The sequence below is a fragment of the Grammomys surdaster genome, unplaced genomic scaffold (genome assembly GCF_004785775.1).
Source record: "Grammomys surdaster isolate TR1022 unplaced genomic scaffold, NIH_TR_1.0 194, whole genome shotgun sequence".
Taxonomy (NCBI): domain Eukaryota; kingdom Metazoa; phylum Chordata; class Mammalia; order Rodentia; family Muridae; genus Grammomys; species Grammomys surdaster.
In genome coordinates, this window is record NW_021604639.1 from 3,730,266 (window position 1) to 3,754,153 (window position 23,888).

Sequence of the window (23,888 nt, forward strand, 5' to 3'; positions counted from 1 at the left end):
CCAAATGCCTAAAGGAATTCCACACCTACCTAATAATGTGTTGGTGTCACATTAAGGAAAGAAAGTGTTTCCCCTTGGCGTTCTTTAACCAAGAGTGAGCTCATATCTGATTTTCTATTTCCTGTTCCCTGTGTCTTCTGTCTTCATTCTCTGTGTCTGTTACATGGATCTGAATCTGTGCCTGCCTGAAGGCTGTCTTGTAAATCTATCCCTGTGTGTTCCTCTGTCACAAAGGGCTTTGTTCTTTATTGAGCAGCTCAGAAAGCATAACGTGGAGAAGGAATGAGAGAGAACAGAAATCCTTAACAGGGTCTTACAAGGGATTATTAAATCACAGAGTCCAATTAACCCCAACTGACCCAGATAACAGTATTTCAAACACTAATGTTTATCAAGCAATATTTAAATGTTGTGTTCAACATTCATGGTGGATATTCACTTTATAAGATTGCTTTCAACTTCTGTTTTCAGCAAATGATACCCATTCATTACTGTTGGTTAGAGACATGGAAGAGTACATGACTTAAGATTATAGCTAGGCACAGGGAAATCCAAGGGTAAGTAAAGTGACTGTTAACATTGTTTTCTTAAGATGCTACCTACTGTGTGCTCAGCTTTTAAGTCATAAGTGATCTCAGGATATATTGACCCTGGCTGTAAGGTCCATCAAAAGTTCTAATCCAGTCTCTTGGAATGAAAGATTTTTTTTTAAAAAATACTGCATCATCACAAGAGATGACCGAGGACTAATTTTAAATATTATTTAATTAAAACAAGGTCTACTGGTACATATAGGAAAATGGACTGATCAAATGGAAACAGAACCTAGATAAAGAGCTAAGTCCATAAAGGTGTCAGAGGTCCTGTCCTGTCTACATGATTCCTTAAACTAGTCATGGAAAAGATGACTAGTGTTTCAGGACCAAACAGGTTACCACCTATGTAAAATTAGGTTGGTTTCTTAACTTGTATTTTGTACTAGGATCCAAAGGATCAGAATTTAGAAATGAAAAAGCAAAGCTATCAATTCTTTAGAAAAAAAATGCCAGTAGATTCCTGTCTTGGTCTGAAGTGAAGAAGACAGTCTGAATTGATACAGAAACTACCAAAGAACTGGTATAGGAAATCAGACCATACAACAGCATGATAAAACCATTAGAACAAAGCCAAGCAACAAGCTGGAAGAATATGCAGCTCATCATACTTGAAGAAGTAATACCTCTAACAGGTGATGTGCACAAAGAACACTAAGCAAATTGAGAGTTAGTTGTTAATTTTATACATTTAGGTTTTAAAATGAACACTTCAAATTTACATTCTATCAGCATGTCCACATCTCTGGTGGAGAGGCTGTGGGTGAGCAAGCACAGGCATATATGAACTGAGAGCTAGTCCCTGTGGAGGGCAGAGTCCAAGTCAGTACCTGTCAAACCTACAAGTGTGTGTGGCCTTCCACCTTTGAGTACTTAGAAATGTACATATACAAATGTGACATGATATGTGGACAAGGTCTAGAAACAACTCAAATGCTCAAGAATGCTACCACTCAACTAAATACTGGCATAGTCAGTAGCAACCAGTAAAGGGGAAAAGCTATCTGGTGCTACATGGCCACTGAAATAATTAGGTGATGAAAAGCAGACGGTGTGTATTAATATTACTCCAAGTAAAAGAAGAGTGAACAGAGAAAGAAGACTTTATATTTACATATGTTGGTGTATTTTTTTTAAAAGTGGAATATGGATGGAAATACAAAAGGCCAGGGACAAAGGGCATGTGTGTGCACTATGGGAAGCTGGGAAGACATTGTATTTTTAGTGTGTATTGTGTTTTTCAATCATGTGAATGTACCACCTATTTGGACAGTTAAATAAAACAAGCATTTTTTTAAGCCTATGATTCAATACAAATCATAGAATACTGTTCTTACATTTTGGTTGGATGGTAATAGGCCATTGCAGAAATGACACAAATGGCCCACATTATCAGTGTAGGCCCTGGTGGTACGCTCAGGTTCTACACCTTGAGTTTACAACAGAATACAAGGCTCTGGTTGAGTCTCAGACCTCATCTGTTTGCATGCTTTAGGAAACACCTGTACTTATCACCTAGTGTGCTGTTGCATGCAGGGTCCTCAGCACATGTGCCAATGACTGCCATTATGACTGCAAGAAGAGGCCCCCTCAGACTATGCAGAAGTCTATTTTCTCCCTGATCCATAGGTTATAATCACAGTCTCATAAGAAGCACTTGATATGGAGGAGGGGGGAAAAACCCAAAGAAACAAAAGATTGCAGAAACATGTATTTTAATTCATGGTTTAGATTCTGGTGGTTACAACAGCAAATTATTTGGAATTCTGCTCAGAAAACTCAAAGCTGCACGTGTAGATGTTATTTCAAATAAAGGACATGTGGATTTATGTACTTGGTCTGTACCAAGGAATTCCCATGACAGCGTGTACCTGGTCTGAGCCTTTTTGGTGACTAGCTATGGCTTCTGCAGGAACTTCGGTCTGCAAACTGCTGAGAAGCCTACTGTGGACTGTTTTCAGGTGTCCAGCTGAAGGCAATGCTGAGGAAGACCAGCACGGTTGTCCTTCCTTATACACTGTGGCACCTAGGCAGGGTCGAGAAACACGGCACGGCATTTGACTTGTCAAGTTTCAAAACTGATTATCTTGTTTGGCTGATCCTCCACATAATCTTAAAACGAGAGGAGTACTGAACATTGACCATTTTAGTAAAGTCTGTCTAACATGGATGCTACTAAAGGAAAATACAGGCTACCAATGAAAACACTTCCCCTTCACATTGATTATGGCACCAGGTATAATCATTTCAGTCAGTCTTGCTGTCAATGCTAGATTTTTACAGTAGGTGATGAGACAGACAGACAGCAATCTCACAAGGTTAGCAGTGCTTGAATTCCCCCCAGCACAGGTGACAGAACTGGCAGAGTCACCAAACAGTCCTACAATCTCCACAGTCCTCAGATGTCATGGCAATGTCGGCTATGCACACATCAACACACCACCATAACATATATAAAAGTTAACCCAACAAATACCAAGTTCAGAATACTTCCCTTACTGAAGAAATTCATTACAACCTTGAGGACATTCTAACAACCATTTCTTTCAACTTCCTAGAACACACACTATTCTACTTTGTGTCCTATGCTTGGAACAAATCACAGTTAAGAAAAACTCAGCAAGTGGAAATGAAGACAATTTTCCCCCTTAAGCAAATAGTTTAAACAATAGCATCTAACTGCAGTGGTAATAAGTGACATTTCCAAACAACCTCTGCATTTAAAATAAAAATAGACAAAGTGCAAAATTTCCACATTTCTTTACATTCTAAATGGGCACTACAGAGCCCACTGATGTACTCAGCGAGGTCACTGGCATTCACTTTGTGGGCGTTTTCTCTTATAGTGGCCCGTTCCCATCACATGGTAACACTTGCAACTCTTTAAAAAATAAAAAGCAAAGAAAAAGGAAAACTTCAAGCCAGCTTAAAAAAGTAATCAACCTACAAAATTTATCACCATCAACAAAACATTAAGTTTATAAAGATTAGAAATAACTATAAAGGCCTCAGTCCCCCGTCACACCTCTGTAACGGAAGACTAGGCATGAGAGAGAGGAATGAGCCAACCAAATAACCTGGCCTACACCACGAAGTCACAAGGAACGTAGTTCAGACTTTGGCAGATAAGACGTGGATTTAAGAGCACTTACTGTTTACTTCAGAGAGACAGAATCTAAGAAGCGAGGCTTTGGACTCGCATTACTTTCACACAGATAAAACCTTTCAAGTAATCCCATTACACACTGCCACTTTTAAAAGAACCAAGATTTAAAACATTTAAAGACTTTAAATCCCAGGTTTAGGAAACGACAGTCTAGGGCCTTCAAGTTCTCCACTGTCGTGAGTCACCGAGGATGGCTGCTGATCTGGGATGAACTCAAGATGGAGGAACAGGGAGGAAGTGATGACACTCATGCTGAAGCATCTCACCAGTCACACAAAAGAGGTAGAGGATTGCATAGATTGTGTTCAAAATCAAACATTTAAAATGCTTACTTTAAGACAGCAAAATTTGTGTGTAATCCAATTAGCATTATAAACCCATAGGATCCCATTCAAATTTTGTGAAGAAAGAAAATCCATTAAATAAATAGGGCTTTTCATAAAATAACTGAAAATGTCTAAAATTAAAAGAGGAACAAAGAGAAAAGTCAAAAGGGGAGCTGTAGGCTTTAGGCAAAGGACATTCCACTCTTGAGCCAGCCTGGGGTACACAGGCCAAGTAAGCATGTGAGAGCACTTACCAAGGCAGGGCCCTTTAGGCCAAAACCACAGCAGCAACAGCAACTAAACATCTTAACAGGGTTGAAGTCCTGGGAAGTCATCCAGAACCTCTCACTAGTCACTGAAAGGCCTATTCATTATAGTGACAGCCCTGTATTACAGAGGATGACACACAGTGTTAGGCAAGTCTAAAACACTAACTACACCAATTTATAGATTTTCTCACTGGGACCAGCTCTAGGCAGCACTGGTTCCCTGGTTCTTTTTCTACAACAGATTGAACAGTCTTCTCAGGATAGACACAGTCATTTAAAGTTTGACAACTAGGAACACAAGGTAATACAATGCAAACAAGATGTGAAACAAACATGGCATTAGTATAACTTACAATTTTAAAGTATATACTTCATTTATAAATATCTCTAATTGATATTCTATTAAGGATCATAAATATTCAAGTGGACATTTGAATTTTCTCTTAAAGAGTTCAGAATTCTTGAAGTCTTAGACACTTAGTCTCTTTGCTCAGTGTCCAAGGCTAAAAGGCTTCGTATAGTCCGCTATGTCTATGAAGACATAGAAAAGTCTTCATTACCTCCCGTGCTGCAACAACGCTTTAAAGTTCTGTAATTCTCTTATGCTTGTAGAAAGTCTATAGGAGGAAAACAAGTGCATATTAGTACATACAGATAGCATGATGTGCACATACTTCAAACAGCCGGTACTGCTTCCCTGAGCTATAAAACCTGGAAGCAAAAAAATCTAAAAGAACCAAAACACTGAACACTGACAATTCCGCTTAAAACAGAAATGCTGTAACTCCTACCAAAACTGACAAGTCATGGAGCTCTGGAGCTCCGTCTTCACACAGAGAGCATCCATGAGGGGCAGGTGTGGTGGTGCACACCTTTGACTACAGCACTAATGAGGCAGAAGCAGACAGAACTCTGAGTTTGGGGCCAGCCTGGTTAACAAAGTAACTTACAGGCCGGCCAAGAGAAACCTTGTCTTGAAAAGCAAAACCACCACCACAAAAAGTCTATATTGATGAGCTATGGACACAGTGCCATCTTCTACACAGTCCCTCCCACTCCCAGTACCTGTCTATATTTATGGCATTGTATGAGTAATTACTAGCTCAATGAATGCATAAGAGCTTAAAGACAGAAGTAAAACCTGGGATGGGAAGAAATGGAAAACCTACAAGTTCATTTTTCCTTATGTACTCAGGGCTAATGTAACAAAACCCAGTATTTCTTCTCCAGCCTAGTGATATAGTGCACACCTGTCAAGTGCACATACTTAAAGAGCATAACAACAAAAGTTTACATTTTTAGGTAAAATTAGGATCAAATCAAGTATTTTTCCAGGATCTCCAGGTCTTAGTGTGGGTTCTGAGCATGGAGCCAAGGGTGTGCTGAGCTATACTGCTGGCAGCGGCAGGCCAGGACCCCAGGACTCTCGACCTTGCTTCCTGTCTAGCAGCCCTTGGAGGGAGAATGGGCTCTAGAATCAGGGATGAAGCTACAAGGGAACATTTCTAAATGCCAATGAAATTTTAATAAAATAGTCAATTAAAATTTTCCCTTCTCAATTTAATTTTGTTTGTGCTTAAAATGTTTAAGTTATTTAAGATTTTTTTCATTTCAAATAATCTACATTTCACCTCTTATTTTTTTCAGACCTCAAAAATGCATAAACTTAATGTTTTCTGAAATATAAAAACGTAATCAGGATCCTATCTACCTTGTGGTTTGTATCTCAATTAGCACAGACATCTTTAAATACAGAGAGGAGCTGGGCTAAGCAGTCAGTTCATACTAGGTGTTGAGCTAGGGTCACTGAGGTGGTCAGGTTACACTAGAACAAAACCCTGCCTAGACAAAAATAAACACATGGAAGGACTAGGTGAAGGCTTTGGCATTAAGCTTGGACATATCTAAGTTATCTTTGAGTGATTGGTCTTTGAACTTAAAAATCACACTCATGGGGCTGGTGAGATGGCTCAGTGGTTAAGAGCACTGACTGCTTTTCCAGAGGTCATGAGTTCAAATCCCAGCAACCACATGGTGGCTCACAACCATCTGCAATGATATCTGATGCCCTCTTGTGGGGTGTCTGAAGACAGCTACAGTGTACTTACATATAATAAATAAAAAAAAAAAAAGACTTTTAAAAAAAATCACACTCATGAAACATACATATTAATCTCTGTCATTTGGTCCTGTTTTAAAAATAAACTTTCCCCTGTGATTTGACTTACTTTGCTCTACTGTTACAACACAGAATATTATTTTCTATGATTCTTTTTCTTCTGCTTTATATTCCCAACAGTGCATATATTTCTGTAGGTAAATTCAAATTATTTAAAAAACCATTTCTGATATAAGGTGTGTGTGTGTGTGTGCGTGTGTGTGTGTGCGCGTGCGTGCGTGCATGCGTGCGTGCGTTAGGAGTGCATGGGAGAGGAGGACTCCTCAGCTTAGGCAATACAGAGCAGAGGAAGGAAGTCATGTCTTTAACTTCCCAACCACGTTTTCTTTATGTCTACAACTGAACTACAGCAGGCAGGAGCCAACCAAAGAAAAGATTATTAGGAGACTATTTCCCTCATGAAATTTAGAAACCAAATTGAAAATTACTGGAGCTGCGAACTCTCAGTTCTTCCTGGGACTGATGGAGAACTTGGCTGTCAGCCTGGAGGCCACACTGAGCAATGGATTTAAAGTGTTTGAGACAAGGTCCTTACAACATAGGCCATGCCAGCCTGAACTCATGGTCTGTCTGCCTCAGTTTCCCAGTGCTGGGGTTATGAGTGTATGCCACCACAGCCAGCATTTCCTCTTTCTGTCAGCAAACCAAACCAAAGCATACCTTTGGGGGAAAGATAATCTTTGCAGTATGTTGAAACCTGTAGGGGAATCAGGTCTCCACTTACCTTCCAAAAGCATTTAAAAGAGCAACTATTTCCTGCCGAGTGAGCTGGAAGCCTTTAGATGGACTGTTCTCTGGAAGTTTTTGGATTTCCTTTTCAGAGAATAGTATCTTCAAGGCAGTTCCTAAACCCTGAGTCTGAAGAAAATATACACAAATTTACAGTTAACTGTACACAATAGCTACTATGAGAAATTACTCAGTGAGGACACTGAAAACTCTATGAGGGAGCTGGAGAGACAGCCAGCAGCTGGGAATGCTTGCTGCTGCTCTTCATCCAGTGGCTCAGAACCACTGTAATTCCAGCTCCAGGAAATCTAACACCCTCTATTGGCCTCTGTAGATACACACATACCCCTAAATAAAAATCAAAGATAATCTCTTTTTAAAATCCTATCAACAGAGCTTCACAACACAGTGCTGGGCTGTGCGTGGAGCAGTATTTACTCCCTCACAGATCACACACTCAAACACAACAACACTTCTCAGAAAATTTGAGCAACCTGATGCTTGTTAAACACGTTTTTGTTCCAGATCACTAAAATGCCCGTTTTACCATCAGAACCACAGTATTTGACTTGTAATCTTGAAAGCACTACTTTTTTTTTTTTTTTTGTAGTACTGGGGATGTAATTATCATCATCTTTGTAAGAAAATATGAGAGCTGGGCGGCAGTAGTGTATGCCTTTAATCCCAGCATTCCAGAGGCAGGCTGATCTCTGAGTTCAAGGCCAGCCTGGTCAAAGAAAGTTCCAGGACAGCCAAGGTTACATAGAAAAATCCTGTCTTGAAAACAAAAACACAAAAGAAGAGGAAAAAATCCAGCAATCTCTGTCCTCTGATGACACAGGCCTGCCCTGAGTAGCTTCTGTATTCTGTGCTCAACAGCTTTTCACCACTGAAACAAACCAGGTCTGAAATACGATGCTTAGGACATGGATTTTTCTTTATACAAATGTATCTAAGATACCGAATACAAAAACCCTTACTCATAGGTATCCAGCAAGTTTAGTAAAAAATTTTCCATAAAGTTTGGTAAAGTCTTTCCATAACAACACAGAAAAGCCAACCATGGATCTACCTGTTTGTAAACACTAATTCAATGATCAAAAGATATCTTGATAAAACTGAAGCAGAAAAATGTAAATCTATGAAAAGTTAAAAAAAGGAAAGAACTCACACACACCTGCAGTTTCCCCCACAATCTGCATTTATCGCACCCAACACAGTCCATGATTCGGGAAATGTTCTTGAAATGTAACCGGAATTCCTCCTGGTGTACAAAAAATATCTGAATTAGACTTTTGTAATTAAGATACATTTGGCTGAGTTACACACATAAAATAAATTTTTAAGGTTTACGAGTGACTGTTTTTCAGTAGTTAAAACGATCTGAATTTGTATAGCACAACATACTCCATTAAGCAGCAGACGTTAATACAAGTGAAGATTCCCGCTGCGCATTATTTCAGCACATCTTACTGAGAAGGCACCTTAACGAAGGGCTGGGAAGCGAACAGTGAGAGGCCTTTACTTGTAGGAACTGAACTGTTGCTTACATTGGGTAGCTTCTAGAATCTAGTTTGTCAGGGTATTTTCTCACAGCAACAGAAAAAGTTAAAGTAAAACCTAATTTAGAATGTTGGCCCTAGAATAGATGCCGTTGTAAATTCATAATGCCATGCTATGTCATAGGTTCTCAAACAACAATGATCTCAAATTTATACCAAAATCTAATCTAAGTTAACGAACATTATACTGTAGGACAACTGGACGTGTGGATGAATTGAGACGTGGCTCCCACGCCACCCACAATTACCTTTAACGACTTGGCCCCCTTTTTGTCACCTGCAAACATGGATTTCTCATCGAAGTGCATAGGAAAGGACCTGATGAAATGACAGGACTATCAGTCAGTTACCAATGAAAAATCCAAGTACCGGTCTTAAGAGTTTTGTTAGAATTTTGTAGCCCTACAAATATTTAAAATCTGTTATTTATACTGTAGGAGGGTGACAGTTCACATATACACTAATACAGCAAACTACACATGACTTTGTAATTTAGAAGACTATACTTTTTCTTTCTTATTTTTATTTATTTAAACCCAAATGTTGCCCCTCCTCCTGGTCCCCCCTCGAAGAGTTCTTCACCCCCATCTCCCCTCCCTTCACTTCTGAGAAGAGTACCCCACTCCCCACTCGCAGGGCATCTCTGCTCTCTGAAACATCAAGTCTTAACAGGATTAGGTGTATCTTCTCTCACTGAGGCTAGACAAGGCAGTCCTCTGCTACACGTGTGCTGGGGGCGGACCATCACACGGATGCACTTTGGTTGGTGACTCAGTCTCTGGGAGCTCCCAGGGGTCCAGGTTAGTTGACACTGTTGGCTTTCCTATGGGGTTGTCATCCCAAGACTGCATTATCTTAAGGATGCAGAATCTTAAGGAAATTAGTACAAGTATTTAAAAGTGAAAAACATTCTCCAAGTATGTCACCACTCAATACTCTTGGACACTTTAATACGCAGTGTATTTTAGGTGCTTCCCATCTACCTTCTCCTTCATGCTTAACCAGTGGATGTGTTTTACAGGCTAAGGAAGCTTTAAAAGGTTACATTTTAGAAGGTAAACTACTGTGGTGGTTTGAATATGCTCGGTCCAGGGAGTGGCACCACTGGGAGGTATGGCCTTGTTATAGGTGTGGCCTTGTTGGAGGAAGTGTGTCACTGTGGGGGTGGGTTTTAAGACCCTACTCCTAGCCACTGAGAGTCAATCTTCTCCTAGTGGCCACAGTAGATCTCTTAGGGCATCCTGTACCATGCCTACTCAGGAGATGTTGCCTTGATGATAATGGGCTGAGCCTCTGAACCTGTAAGCCAGCTCCAATTAAATGATGTCCTTATAAGACTTGCCTTGGTCATGGTGTCTGTTCACAGCAGTAAAACCCTAAGACAACTACCTTTATGTTTGCTGTAATGCTTACATATGTAATGCTGTAGTGCTTACGACACTATGCAACTTTAAGCAGTAACAGAAATACTACCAAATTGGAGGGGCATTTTGATGCTATATAAAATCTTAAATTTCTTTATTAAAATATACATAGCCTGTTTTCAAGGGTAAATACGTCTGCAGCCAAGCTTCAGAGAAGCTTTTTGTTCAGCATCTGGAAAACTACTGTGCTACTGTTGCTTCTGTGTTCCTCTTTTCTAACCTCTAGTCAGGTCTTTATCACCCCTCACTCCACGTCATCTGAGCGGTGGAGGATTCAAGACGCTGAAAGCCAGGTCTTACTTTGTATCATGAAAGATGCTGAGCAGAAGGGTCTTGGTGTCCGCATCATCTTCCAAGTTGCCAGTATAAAGATCAACAATTGAGCGCTCAAAATAAGGGGCCACCTTTGACAAAGCACGAAGCTCTATCAAGTATAAAAAGTACAGATTCTTCAGCCTTCTTGGACCTTCCCCCTTTGTTTCCACAGAGTCAAAGCGGCGTTTAAATTCTTTGATGTTAGGTCCCCAACTAGGTTTACCCCAGGTTTCTGAAAAGAAAAACAAATACATTATCTTTCAGCATAAAAAGTTTTTGGTTTTGCTCTGCAGAATGTGTTTTACTTTCCAACACTTTTTATGATATCTAGAAAGTAAAAAGTCTCCATTGACGAAATCCGATTACCTTCTAGAAGATAATTTGCACACAGATGTAAATTGATGCTGGCATGAAGTCCTGATATAAGCTTATAGAAGACTCTTTTCTCAAGACACAAACCTATTCAGAAAAACAGGAAAAAGAGAACCCATACACATTAGATACAAAATACCAAACCAGAGACAGTTAGTACATTGGTTTCAGGTTAATATTCAAGGACACTGTTATGGCTGAAATGTGCAGTGTCCCTGCCGGCTTAGGTGTGGGATGCTTGTTGCTCTGGTGGGGCCTAGCTAGAGGAAATACAGCAGGGGGTAGGGGGCAGGATCTGGGGGGTGGGGCAATAGTACACACGTCTGCTTCCTGTCACTCTCTGCTCCTGTCTTCAGTACTAGCTGTCCTCTGCCACACATTCCCTCTCTCACGATCTGCTCACAGGTTCAGGGCCAAGTACACATGGAGTGAACCCTCTCAAACTCTTGAACAGCATAAAACTGCTCAGTTCTGTATATTAAAACTTTCTTAGCTATGTTGGTCCCCTGACATAAAAGTAACTAACACAGATAATAAAAACAAATCAGGAGATAACTATATAGGCAATTAGATGAAGATTTTGACTAGAAAACACTAAGATTCTTGTTTCAGACTAGACTTAACTGAGTATGCCGATGAAAACTTAACACAGAACAAGACAGAAAGGCCTGACCCCTGAAGGTGTCCCAAACACTGGATGCAGCTGGTTCCTAGGCTACCTGAAAGCAGTCGCATAGGTTTCAGTTTAGACTAAGAATGCACTATACACAACTGCCAGGATGAAGTCATCGCTTTCTTTGCCTTAGCAATCCCTATGTGGTCCTGTACCTTCCCTCTGTGTTCTCTGAATCTACCTTGTGGTGGAGAAAGAAGGGCCTTTATGGCCTCTTGCCCTGGGATGGGCTGATTCGTCTATTGACATATCACTCTACTTACAGAGAAATAAAACCTAGAAAACAGACTCCCAGGAATTTTAAACACTTTTAAAAAATTGCGTATTTATAATACAAGTCTCACCGTGTGGAATTCAAGGGTGTGATACAACAAAGCCACTTCATGTAGCTTTCTTAACTCACACAGGCTTCTGCTCAAAATTTATGGCAAATACAAACATAATCCCATAACCCTTCCCCTTCCACTGCTACTTCCTAAGATTTTCTTTTATACTAATATACATAATAAGTGCACTAGTGATACCAAATAGTAAACTTGAAATGGCTAAGTCAGGCCTGGAGTAAAACTCAGTAGCCAAGAATATGCTTAGCATGCACATGACCCCGAGCTCAACTCCCAGCACTAAAATAAAAAAATAAAACCCCAAGGCTAACATAACATGGTAATTCACACTGTACTTATTACACAGCATGAAGAAAGGAAAATTTTAAATGAATATTTTTATAGAAAATTTAAAAATAAATGAAGATGCAGAATAATAAATTTAAATTATGATTTACTTTCCGTGCATGAATGTTTGTTTGCATGTATGTATGAGTACTATGTGCATGTGTGATGCCTGCTGAGGTCAGAAGAGGGTGTTGGATCCCAGGGAACTATCGTTACAGATGTTTGTGAGCTGCCATATGGGTGACAGGAACCAACTCGGGCTCTTTGTGAATGCAACTAGTATTTAAGAATCGTTAGAGGAAGTTTTTCTTTACCACCCAACAGCTTTGTTTGCTTTTTAATGTCCTTCCTACTGGGAAAATGTAAACACTGGGGCACCGTCTCATTTCTGTGCTGGACAGTTTTAACTAAGAGCATCTATGGTGCTTCTTGTTGGATCTTATCGAGGGCTCTCAGACCGTTTACTCCTTACCCACAGATGGCTCTGAAACATACATCCTCAAACTAGGAAAAACAATTCTTTGGAGATCTCATTCTCTAATTCAAAGTGTTATAGAGACCAAAATGTAGAGATTAAATTTTACTTTGTAGCTTTCTCCAGAAAGCATATGTCAATTTAAAATGTTTATAACAAGGACTACAAATTGCTAAAATATTAAGTACTAACTTCAAGGAAATTTTCCTTCAATACATAATCAAGCAATTGGTCAAATTTGAGGTTCAATTTCTATTTCTTCCAACCTACCTGTATAAGTAGTGCTTCTGTTTTACAAAATGGCCAAAGTCTAAAGAAGGAACAGCAAGTAAAGCCAAGTTCATGATAATTCACAGGCCTAAATCCAGGGCCTGAGAAACTAAAAGGAGTTCCTATCTGCAAAGCTCACAGACCTCATAAGCTGGAGTAGAGTGGGCATAGTAAGGACGGTGGAGCAGAAATATAAATTCTGTGACCTGGGTGATCTCAAGCAAAATGCTGACATCAAAGACATGCCAATTGACTGCACCACAAAGACACACAACACTGGCAGGAAATGCTGCAGACCTTCTGGCCCAGTCTAGTGCCAAGATCAGGCTTTGTTTTTCCCTCTTGCTCTGAAAACACACAAAAGACAACCTGCAACAGCCATCCCACCAACTTCTAGTTCTAATGATCCATAGCAAATTGACTACCCAATTTAGGGAGAACTCTTTTAGATTTAATGGCATTCAAATTACTTTTCAACAATGGGTTTAGGGAACACTGAATATGCAAACATGTCTCTCATAAGAGGGCTAGATTTACACTGCCACAGAATTGTTCTGCCTTTGAGTGTCACTTGACTATTTTCAAGAATCCTTACTGGTATCATCCCTACCAACAGTGTAGGTGGCAGCACAACTATTGTCACCCTCCAGCTCCAGAAGGCAAAATCATCTCAGAAAAGGCTGAGCCAGTTGCCTATAACTAGAAGTGCTCTCTGAAACCACATTCAGGGACTGCAAGCAGCAAGCAGGGCACTGGTGGAGTAGTTGATGCACAGTGCCTAAGGTCAAGCACTGCCCGAGACTCCATTCTCCTCCTCCATTATCAGCATTCAAGTCTCTGACTACCTCTCTGAATCTCCATCAGAAGTGCCAGCTTGTGGTCCATGTGTGGCATGCATCAAAGAGTATCATAAATGCAATCCAATACATTTGCAGACCCCAGTACCATATCACACTGTCAAAATGTTGGATACCTTTGATTTTAATTACCTTCCATAATGTTCATCCTTAGAGTAGACTTAAGTTACGCTATCTCTTACTAAAAGTATTTTCCAGCACAACTCATGATGGTATTCATACATGTTCACCTTATAATGACCAATATATACACATGGTTGACTAAGAACAAATTATGTTCATAAGAGAAAACAGGCAATTAACAACCAACAGAATTGACTACTTAAGAGTTTAATATTGCTGGAAAGCTTATGGCTATGAAACAATGATTTCTCTCTATCATTCAACTTGCTAATCCTCCACTAATATAAAACAGTATAGCATGATTTCAAAATCATCATATTCCCAGGTACTAGTCAAAGCTATTAAACGCCTAGACCATTTAGCTTTTAATCAATAACTTTTATATTTCCAATATAGAAAACATGAAGAATGAAAAGTGTACTGCAAACTATATTGTTTATTGTTCATCAGACATATGCAGACAAGTGGACATGGGTAAACACGTTATAGCCTTCTGAATTTAATTTACCTTGTCTTGTTTTACATATCACAAGTGCTTCCTTACTAAGAGAAATATCTCTACTTTAAAAAGTAGACTTGTTTGCTAGTTACTAGTAAAATGTGGATAAGACAGGTAAGACTGGGGAACCACCTAATGACCCTTATAGCCTGTATTCATCTGGTACTAACTTTTGGCTCCCAAAAATCCTCAAGATTTTCACATAATTTTATCACAAAATATAACAAATGAAACACTGTTATTTTCTTTCAAATATTTTTAAGTATCTGTTGTATAGATAATCAACCACAGATATAAAGTTTACCTTCTAGCCACGTATAGAATGATTCTCCTTTAAAAAAACAAACAAAAAAATTTTGGTTAAAATATTTTAAATATTCATGTATAAACAATAAATCAGATCATTTGAGGACTACCTCTAGAAATGTCTACTCCTCTAGACTAAATAGTAAAATGGGCCTATGTGTCTAGAAAAACCCACTTATAATTTAAATAGTTCTGGAGAGTCTTCTTATAGATGTTTTGATTATTAAAATATATGATAAGACAATGCAGTGTAAATACTAAAATGTATCTTATTAACTGAATGTTTAAATGCAAAAACATAGGCACAAACAATAAAGTTGTCTGAGGTCACAAGCATAGTATTTAATTATACCAGTAAACCATGAATATAAAAATTAAATTATAATTACTCAATTTTTCTTAAAGTCAATAAAGGTAGGTATGTTTCCTTAATTATCTAAGACTAAATTTCAAAGGATACTGTTCATTATACTACTTAGAGTGACTGTGACTCATACATATGGGACCTAAGACATCTCCCTGGGACTGAGAGGACAGTGGTAAGAAACACATCCACACCAAAAAAAAAAAAAAAGCTGGGCAGTGGTGGCACACACCTTTAATCCAAGCACTTGGGAGGCAGAGGCAGGGGGATTTCAGAGTTCGAGGCCAGCCTGGTCTGCAGAGTGAGCTCCAGGACAGCCAGAACTACACAGACAAACCGTGTCTCGAACCCCCCCCCCCCAAAAAAGAAAGAAAGAAAGAAAGAAAGAAAAGAAACACATCCACAGCACAGCAGCAGTAAGTTCTACCACACAGCATGAAGACCAGAGTTAGCAACAATGCCTTGTGTTCTTATAAACTGGTGAGAGTTTGTAAGTGTCTTTGCCACAAAAAGAAGCTAAGTATACAAATTTATATAGCACTGATCTTGTTTAGCCACTCCCCATGACACATGCTTCAAAAAGCTGTTGATAAATGTGCATACTTTAAGAGAGACTTGTTCCTGGTTCAATAATGCTCTCTTGAGTTAGGGAGGGAAAGAAAGGGAAGTGCTGCTGTATTTTCCGAGAGAATGACAGAAACCTCGGCCCACAGAGGTGCTGCCCAGTCTCTAGGATGAACCTTGAGAGTTCTTCTGCATCCTGAGTGCCCTACCTCACCCAAAACACTGCAGGCAGCTTTCTGTAGCCATCGGCTCCTCCTACACTGGCTAGGGAGTGTTGCTGTCACACTTAACTCAGCCTCACCTGGCAGCTCCCAAAAGCTTCCATGTGGCCTCTTAACCCATCCCCTTAGATGATTTCAATCCTTCCTACTGCAAACAAGCCACACAGGACACCCTAGACTTCCTGCCCAGTTCCTAGGCTTGTGCTATTCTAACAAGCCGGCACTAGCTAATTCTACAGCTCTACACCTGCTCCTTTAATTCAGAATCCATCTTAAAGACCGCTTCTTCCAGGAAACTTCTCTCATCATTTTCTCATGCATGAGGATGCTTTGTTTCACCCTTACCGAGTTACACCTGCTGGTGGGGCTGTGTGTCTGAGTTTCTGTGTGTTTGTGGCGTTGGTTGTATGTTACATTTGACTTCCTCTGTACATCCTTGGCTCACAGAGGGAATGTGTGCAGCTTACACATCCTCTCAGTCTGCATAATGGCACTGAACACAGGTAAGGAAAAACCAACTGGAATAATTTTCTGCCTGTTTCATAGCCAAATGCTGGAAAATTGTCTTTATAAAATTAAGCACACGACTAAAAACTGAAAATGTAACTTTCAAAGTCAATAAGAAAATAAAGAAGTCACAAATTATCTGATAAAAATAACTGTTCTACATCTTCTCAGAATGTTCATATAGATAAAAAATACTATCCGTTGTGTTATGTGGGTGGAAGAGAGGTTTTGGCATGTCTAGCAAATGTGTGGAAGACACAGGACAAATAAAGGGAATCAACTCTCTTCTTCCATCACCTGGATCCTCAAAGTCAAACTGAGCCCATCAAGCTTGGCAGCAAGAGTCTTCATCACCAACATTCAAGATTTAACAGAAAACGGGAACCTTGGAAAGTGGACCTACTTTATATAGTAAACATTTAGGTTAAATGGTCATTTAGGTTAAATGGTCTCATGCTTTTTTTTTTAAAACATAAAACAACTTTATATTAAGAAAATCTCATTTATTACCAGTCACCATTCATTTCTGAAAAAATAGACTAAGCCATCTGCTTTAAAAAAAAATAAAGAAAGAAGGAAAAAGGAAAACATCAAATATTTAATAGTAAAAAGATTTCTTCCATGGTTGAAATAAACACAAGAGTTTCAACTCACCATCATCTTCCCCTAAAAGAAAAAAGAGAACGACATTATAAGATGTCTTACCCAACTCAGATTCCAGCCCTGCTAATGAATGTGAAGCTAATCGTCTCTGTTAAACTGTTTACTATATCGTGAACTCTGATCACCATTGCAAGCATCCTGCAAATAGGGTTCTTAAAAACATAGGTGAAAGAGTACAAGAGTTTCACAGTCTACAAAAGAGACCGATGGAGGAGGGGGAAGAGGGGAAGAAACTGAGAAGGGAGACAGAATTGGGCCTGGTAACACAAGTCCATAATCCTAGATACTTGGAAGGCTGAAGGCAGGACCTTCACGGAGTTCAAGGCCTGTCTGGGCCATGAGTTTTAAGCTGGGGTGGCAGCTCAGTGAGACCCTGGGGAGCTGGAGTGTAGCTGTGCTAAAATGTTAATGTGCACAAGGCCTGGGATTTCCATCTTCAGCACATTAAAAGATAGGAAGCAACTGAGATGGCCAGAGGCAGCTAAGTTCAGTACTTATCAGATATAAAAAATATCCTTCAGTCCCATAAATACCGCCTCTGTGGACAGCATAGTTTCCAGGCTGGGTACTCTTCTAGATGGTTATTCTTTGGCTCTGAAGGCCTGAGTGAGAGTGAGGACATCTTCCTGGGGTGGGAGAGGCCTAAGGCTGAGCTGGCTTCACTGTTGTTCTGCCTGTTGCCTTTGTCTGACAGATTCTGACAGGACAGTTTATTTCTCAAGAAAAAGTTCTGTTGCTTAAAACCTTTTGGAAAAACAGAGGCCTAGAACTGACACTGCTTCAGGAATAGAGTGGAAAAAACTTTATCCTGAGCAGGCAGAGCCCTCCATCCATGTCAGTAGAAAACCCACCAATAGCATCAGCCAGAGCTGCAGGCTTTGCTGAGTAGCAGAGGAGCTGTGTCCACTTCACTACCCTGGCCTGTCTTTAAAAATTTGTCCCAGGTTTTCTTTTCTTCCATCTTCTCTTTGTTGATTTCTTTCCCCTCCTCCTCTTTCCAGCAGTTTCTTGTCCAATTTATGGTAAATTGAAACAAAGTGTTTCTTTGTATCTGGCATCTTTTCTTTAAAAATATTAATTGTATTTTCTACTTTGAAACAAAGTAACCACAGGAAAGGTCTGAAGAAATGCCTTCCTTAACTGTAACAGGGAACAGAAGAGGGAGGGATATCCTCTTGTCCTTTATATAGCTTCGACAGTGTCTCAATTTTTCTAACATTTTGTGGAATTAAGACATTGAAGTTGAAAAACTAAAGTTATGATGTAAAACCAGCAAGTGACACAAAAAATAAGTTATGGCCACTCTGTTCATAATCCCAACCTTACCAGGCAGTTTCAGAATGAGCTTGGAGAATAGCATTTTGCCTAGATAGAGCCAGCATCTAAAAGCAATGCCTACGTTCAATTATTCCACCATATCTATTTGGGCCTCAGGCCAGAAGGTACAAATCTACATAGGAATTTTAACTTTTTATCTCAGGCCTGACCTGAGCTCTGGACTGGGAGGTCCATCTCAGGGATTTGCTGCTCCTAAATAAAAGGATGAAGATGTCCCACTAACTACAGCACGCTACACAGCTGAACAGCACGTTAGCTACTATGTACCTTAAACAGCTGTTTTTAGAGGTATGTCTGGGCACTACAACCTCAGTGTCACATGCTGTGGGCTAAGAGTTCTGCCTAAACGTGAAGGTTCTTATGACAATGGCAGATGGCTCTGCCACCATATTTACATCAAGTGAACTAAACTTAAATGCAAAACTGTAATTCAGGCTTGCACCAACCATAGAAACATTTAATGGCCAGCTGGAAACTGGCCACTTTGTGGAGCAGTGCAGGGACTGGAGCAGTATTGAGGGCAGCCAGATTGCCTGCCTTCTCCATCATCCTTTCTGTGCAGAACATGGTCCACAGGTAGGTACCTCAGGCAATACGAAGTATGTTAGATAGGTCTCTGGTGGGGCACAGTGCCCTGTGTTGGGTGCTCATCTGGCTCCCAGGTAACCTGTATGCACTGTGGGCAAGCTGCGATGAGCTCCTGACTCTCCACCTTGGTTGTACATCACCAACTAGGACACTGTTTCTCCACTTGTGGGTCATGAGCCCTTTGGGGTTGAATGACCCGTTCACAGGGCTCACTTAAGGACCATCAGGAAGTACAGACATTTACAATTTACATAACAGTAGCAAAATTACAGTATGAAGTAGCAACAAAGATAATTTTATGGTTGTGATCACCACAACATGAGGAACTATATTAAAAGGCTCCAGCATTAGGAAGGTCGAGTCACTGAACTAGTGTTTAAACGCATGGAGACAGGGTCCTCACTCTCTGGCTTCTTAATTTACTGTTAGAGGGCAGGACCTGGCCTCTAGAGTTTGAATTTCTCAGGAAATCTGGGGTATGCATAGATCACTCCCATCTTCTTATCTACCCTACTCCAAGCTCCTACTTTAGGACCTGGCACTGAACTCCAGAAGACATCCAAGCCTATCAACTCTGGCTTGCCTTAATCACTAAAATTATGCGAAATATAAAATTGTTGCTTGTTTTTCTTCAATTTGAAAAAGCATGAAACGTATGGAAAACCTACCTCTGCTGGGTGCCAGAGGATTTAAAGGACGATAAACAGATCGAGGCCTGAAAAAGAGCACAAAGCTCACCTGTAAAATGGTTTAGCTTAGATGGAGTGCCTTCTCCAACATAAACAAACACCTGCCTCTCCCCCTCCGGCCCTCAGTTACTTGAAGCAGTTTTCTTCATAGATGCTGTTCCACACCCTCCATGCTGAGGAGCCCTTGTAGCCGGTGTACCGCTCTGGGTTCAGCAGCAGGTCCACATACTGTGCAGCAGGAGATCGCTCATCTGCAAGGAGCAAGTGGTAAGGCCGCTCACCTCACTACTCACCTACAGCTTGGCGTCACGAAGCAGTAACTCCCAACCAGGGAAGGTCCTGGTTCAAGTCACCTCCACCTCACATGCTTGAGTGCTTAGTCCCTGTGACGGCACTTGACCTTGAGTTTGTAGAACTGGGACAAATTACTCAGGACAGGAAAGAACAACTTCTCCCTTTCTTTGGCTTCTCAAAGTTCACTCAGGTAATGTGACATTCTCTACCTTAGTTATAACCACCCAGGAATAAAAAGAAATAAATCAGATTTATGTGACTGTTTTTCTTTCTATAATTTCTCTATCTCAACATAGACTCAGAAACACTATTTTGTTACATCTTATATTACAAAGATTTTCCATTATTCTCCACAGAATAATTTGGTCATTAAACTTCCTCTTCCTTTCCTACTTGATAATGTATTTTTCTGTCACTGAACACAGTGCATTAGATATTCATTGACTATGGTCCCCATAATCATAGGAAAAACAGGCAACCTGGCCCATGCCCTTCAAGGACTACCTGCTGCTATCATGACTTATCAGGAGGATAAAAAGGTGACCACAAATTGTCTTATTAAATGGATTGAATACAACAGAGATAATGGAAACAAGAATTTACAGAATGTAAGATCTTATCTCTAATCACAAAGCTATTTCATTACATACATTTAGGCATAGGAAACAATTACAATTGGATATACAAAAACTCACAAGCAGTTTAATTTGACTTGAAACCATTCATTTAAAAAATCCTAATAAAAAAATAAAAGTTCAGAAACAGGTTTTTAAAAAGCATTGTTTTTTTTAGGAGTAAGGATACAGGAAGGAGCTAAGTGAGGTACTTGTGAAGTTCTGGTTCTTATTACCTTTAAACAAACACAAGCTTAAGAGGAAAAAAGTATGTCTATACACATATATAGAGATGTATGTATGTACATATACATGTATACATGCATATACAAATATATATAATTAAACAAGAATTGTTAAAATGTACTATTTAATTTCTATTTTTCCAGAGTAATAAAAAGACAATTTTTTTTTTACTGAGTATACTTCAAGAGAGCAGAGGCCAGGACAGGAACAGAATGGCCTTCTCTTATTTTATTTCTAATTTCTGTATCATTCATTTTAATTTATTTATTTTTTTATAATTTATTTTTTCTCAAATCGTAATTCATTCACACAGGGGTTATAAACTCAGGAAGGCAGGATGTACAGAAGGGAATGACACTGGAGTGTGGGTGATCAGGGGGAATACAGATATCATCAGAACCGGGTATCAGCTCGGTGAAGGTTCAGGGAACAAGTCACTATGACTCTGCCTATGACTCACTTGTCCTTATCTAAGTTGGTATTGTCTGCCAAGGCTACCTATTTACAAGGTCTATGACTACTCAGGCTGGTAAATTTCCACAAAAGCTGCCTGTTTCCATTAGCTTATAGCCATCTGTTTCAATGTTTTTCCACTGAGACCCAAGACTTGGTGTTAGTATACATGTATGACAGGCCTATTGCTGATTTTAGGCCTATGGCTGATTTTAGGCCTTGAGTGTATAAGCAGGGCTGGCCCTGACATCTGCTATCATTCGTTTTTAAAATCATGGTTATTTTGTATGCTTGTGCACCACATCATGCAATTCCAAAAAAGGCCAAAAGGGGGCGTCAGATCCCCTACAGTTATAGACCGCTGTGCACTGCCATGTAGGTTCTAGAAATTGAATCCAGGTCCTCAGTAAGAGTAGCCAGTGCTCTTAACTGCTGATCCATGTCTCCAGCACCAGTTGCATTATTTTTAATTTCTTTGAGCTATTTTTTAAACTCTGTAAAGCAGATTTGGTTATAAATAAAACTTCCTGAATATCACTGAATGTCACTAATGTATTCTCTGATATAAATATGCATATATAGACATATTCATTTTAAATCTATGTATACGTGTATATATACACATATATATTCTTATATATGTATATATCATGTGTGGGGTCTGCTATGAATGTGTAGGTGGGTCTTGTGCCAGTCTCCTTACCAGAAAAAACCCACTCAGCAACTATAAAGAAAAGTTAGTCTGACATCAAACCATGATGATTTTCAGTATATTTTAGGTCTGCAATGTAGCACAATGAAGCCATCCTTGCCTCACATGTGTGAAGCCCGTGTTTGATACTCAGCAGCACGGATGTATCACCCACACACAAATCATCTAAGAGTCTTAACAACGTTTTTTTGTTTGTTTGTTTGTTTCTTGTTTTTTGTTTTTGTTTTTTTTGGTTTTTCGAGACAGGGTTTCTCTGTGTAGCCCTGGCTGTCCTGGCACTCACTCTGTAGACCAGGCTGGCCTCGAACTCAGAAATCCACCTGCCTATGCCTCCCAAGTGCTGGGATTAAAGGCGTGTGCCACCACCGCCCAGCTTGTTAACTACGTTTTTAAAAAGTGTTAAGCAATTATATCAGTTTTTAAAAAACTCATTAAATAAAACTTCTGTTCTTGGGGCTGGAGAGATGGCTCAGTGGTTAAGAGCACTAACTGCTCTTCCAGAAGTCCTGAGTTCAAATCCCAGCAATCACATAGTGGCTCACAACCATCTGTAATGGGATTCTGGTGTATCTGAAGATAGCTACAATGTACTCATATAAATATAATAAATACATCTTAAAAATACTTTTGTTCTTGGTTTTCTTTCATTTAAAAAATATTTTAATACTTTTTTCAAATACTTTTTCGTACTTTTTGTGGCTTGCTGCTGGGAGGGATGATGACGTGTCAGGTTCTGCTTTCACGTCACCTGGCAGCACTGAGAGAATGCCGCAGATGTGGACTCTACCAAACCTCCAAAATTTATATTTGCATTTACTGAGAAACCCTGTCCAGCCCTGACCTGCACTGATAAAGACTTCCTTCTGTCCAGAGTGAGGGATGGAGCTACTTCCCATAGCAGCGCCGAGGTCATCCTCCCCCTAGGCCAGCTGTGACATCGATCCTATCTAATTCAAACAGAAAGTGTATTCTCTCACAATATAATATAATCCCTATGCCCCTCTCCCTGAAAGTTTTCTTCTCCCTACAAAGATATCTTTTTTTATTTGACCACACTATTATATAAGGATTCAAAGACTGGGATTCCTAATTCTGCAAATTTATCAAACTGGATTAATATGTCTTCCCTCAAATGTAGCATTGTTGCAAATGAATTTTCCTTTTACTGTCCTAATTTAAGTAGCAGTGGTATGAGGTTGCATCCCATTTTCTAGTGTACCAAACACAACCCAGTCACTTTACCTACACATTTCTTAAAATACAGTGTAGTATGGGTCAGCTCACAATGCAGACTTGTTGCATATGTTACAGATTAAACAAGTTAAGATTCTTGGTTGGGCTTATAAGTCCATCACCAACCTTATCTAATTTGTTCCAAATTCACTACAAAAGCATGGTCTGCACACTCAAGGAGAATCCATAGTTTAGAAAGCTCAAGTCATCATAACAGCCATATTTGGAAATGATTACTTTGAACAATGTTTTCAAAGTATTAATGAACATGCCCTACCCATCACATTATTAAGTCAAGTTCATTTAGCCAATATTCAACTTCCATGGCCACGCACAACTCTGGACATTAAGAATACAGCTCTGCAACAATACCAACCAACCACAGCTCCCAGGGTCTAAACCACCAGCCTGGGAGCACTTAGGGAGGGACCCAGGGCTTCAGCTGAATATGTAAGAGTAGAGGGCCCTGCTGGGCATAGGTGGAAGAAGAGAACCTTGACCTCATGAAGGCTGGATGCCCCAGGGGGAGGGAATTTGAGGGTGGGGAGGTGGGAGTGGGGGGGTAGGTAGGGGTTACATCCGCAGAGAAGGAG

General features: G+C 39.9%; 1 protein-coding gene across 1 annotated transcript in view; it reads right to left on the minus strand.

The window, feature by feature from the left end:
• Positions 1–4,452: 4,452 nt before the first annotated feature.
• Ero1b (endoplasmic reticulum oxidoreductase 1 beta) overlaps positions 4,453–23,888 on the minus strand; it is a 40,922-nt gene continuing 21,486 nt past the window's right edge. Inside the window, exons 7-16 of the mRNA XM_028769865.1 lie at positions 19,874–19,994; positions 19,723–19,769; positions 17,120–17,131; positions 14,808–14,834; positions 10,930–11,022; positions 10,549–10,795; positions 9,073–9,142; positions 8,440–8,526; positions 7,258–7,391; positions 4,453–4,971 (exon numbers count right to left, since the gene is read on the minus strand). Of these exons, the coding sequence (XP_028625698.1) occupies positions 4,911–4,971; positions 7,258–7,391; positions 8,440–8,526; positions 9,073–9,142; positions 10,549–10,795; positions 10,930–11,022; positions 14,808–14,834; positions 17,120–17,131; positions 19,723–19,769; positions 19,874–19,994 (899 nt within the window). The 3' untranslated portion in view covers positions 4,453–4,910. The remainder of the gene's footprint in view (positions 4,972–7,257; positions 7,392–8,439; positions 8,527–9,072; positions 9,143–10,548; positions 10,796–10,929; positions 11,023–14,807; positions 14,835–17,119; positions 17,132–19,722; positions 19,770–19,873; positions 19,995–23,888) is intronic.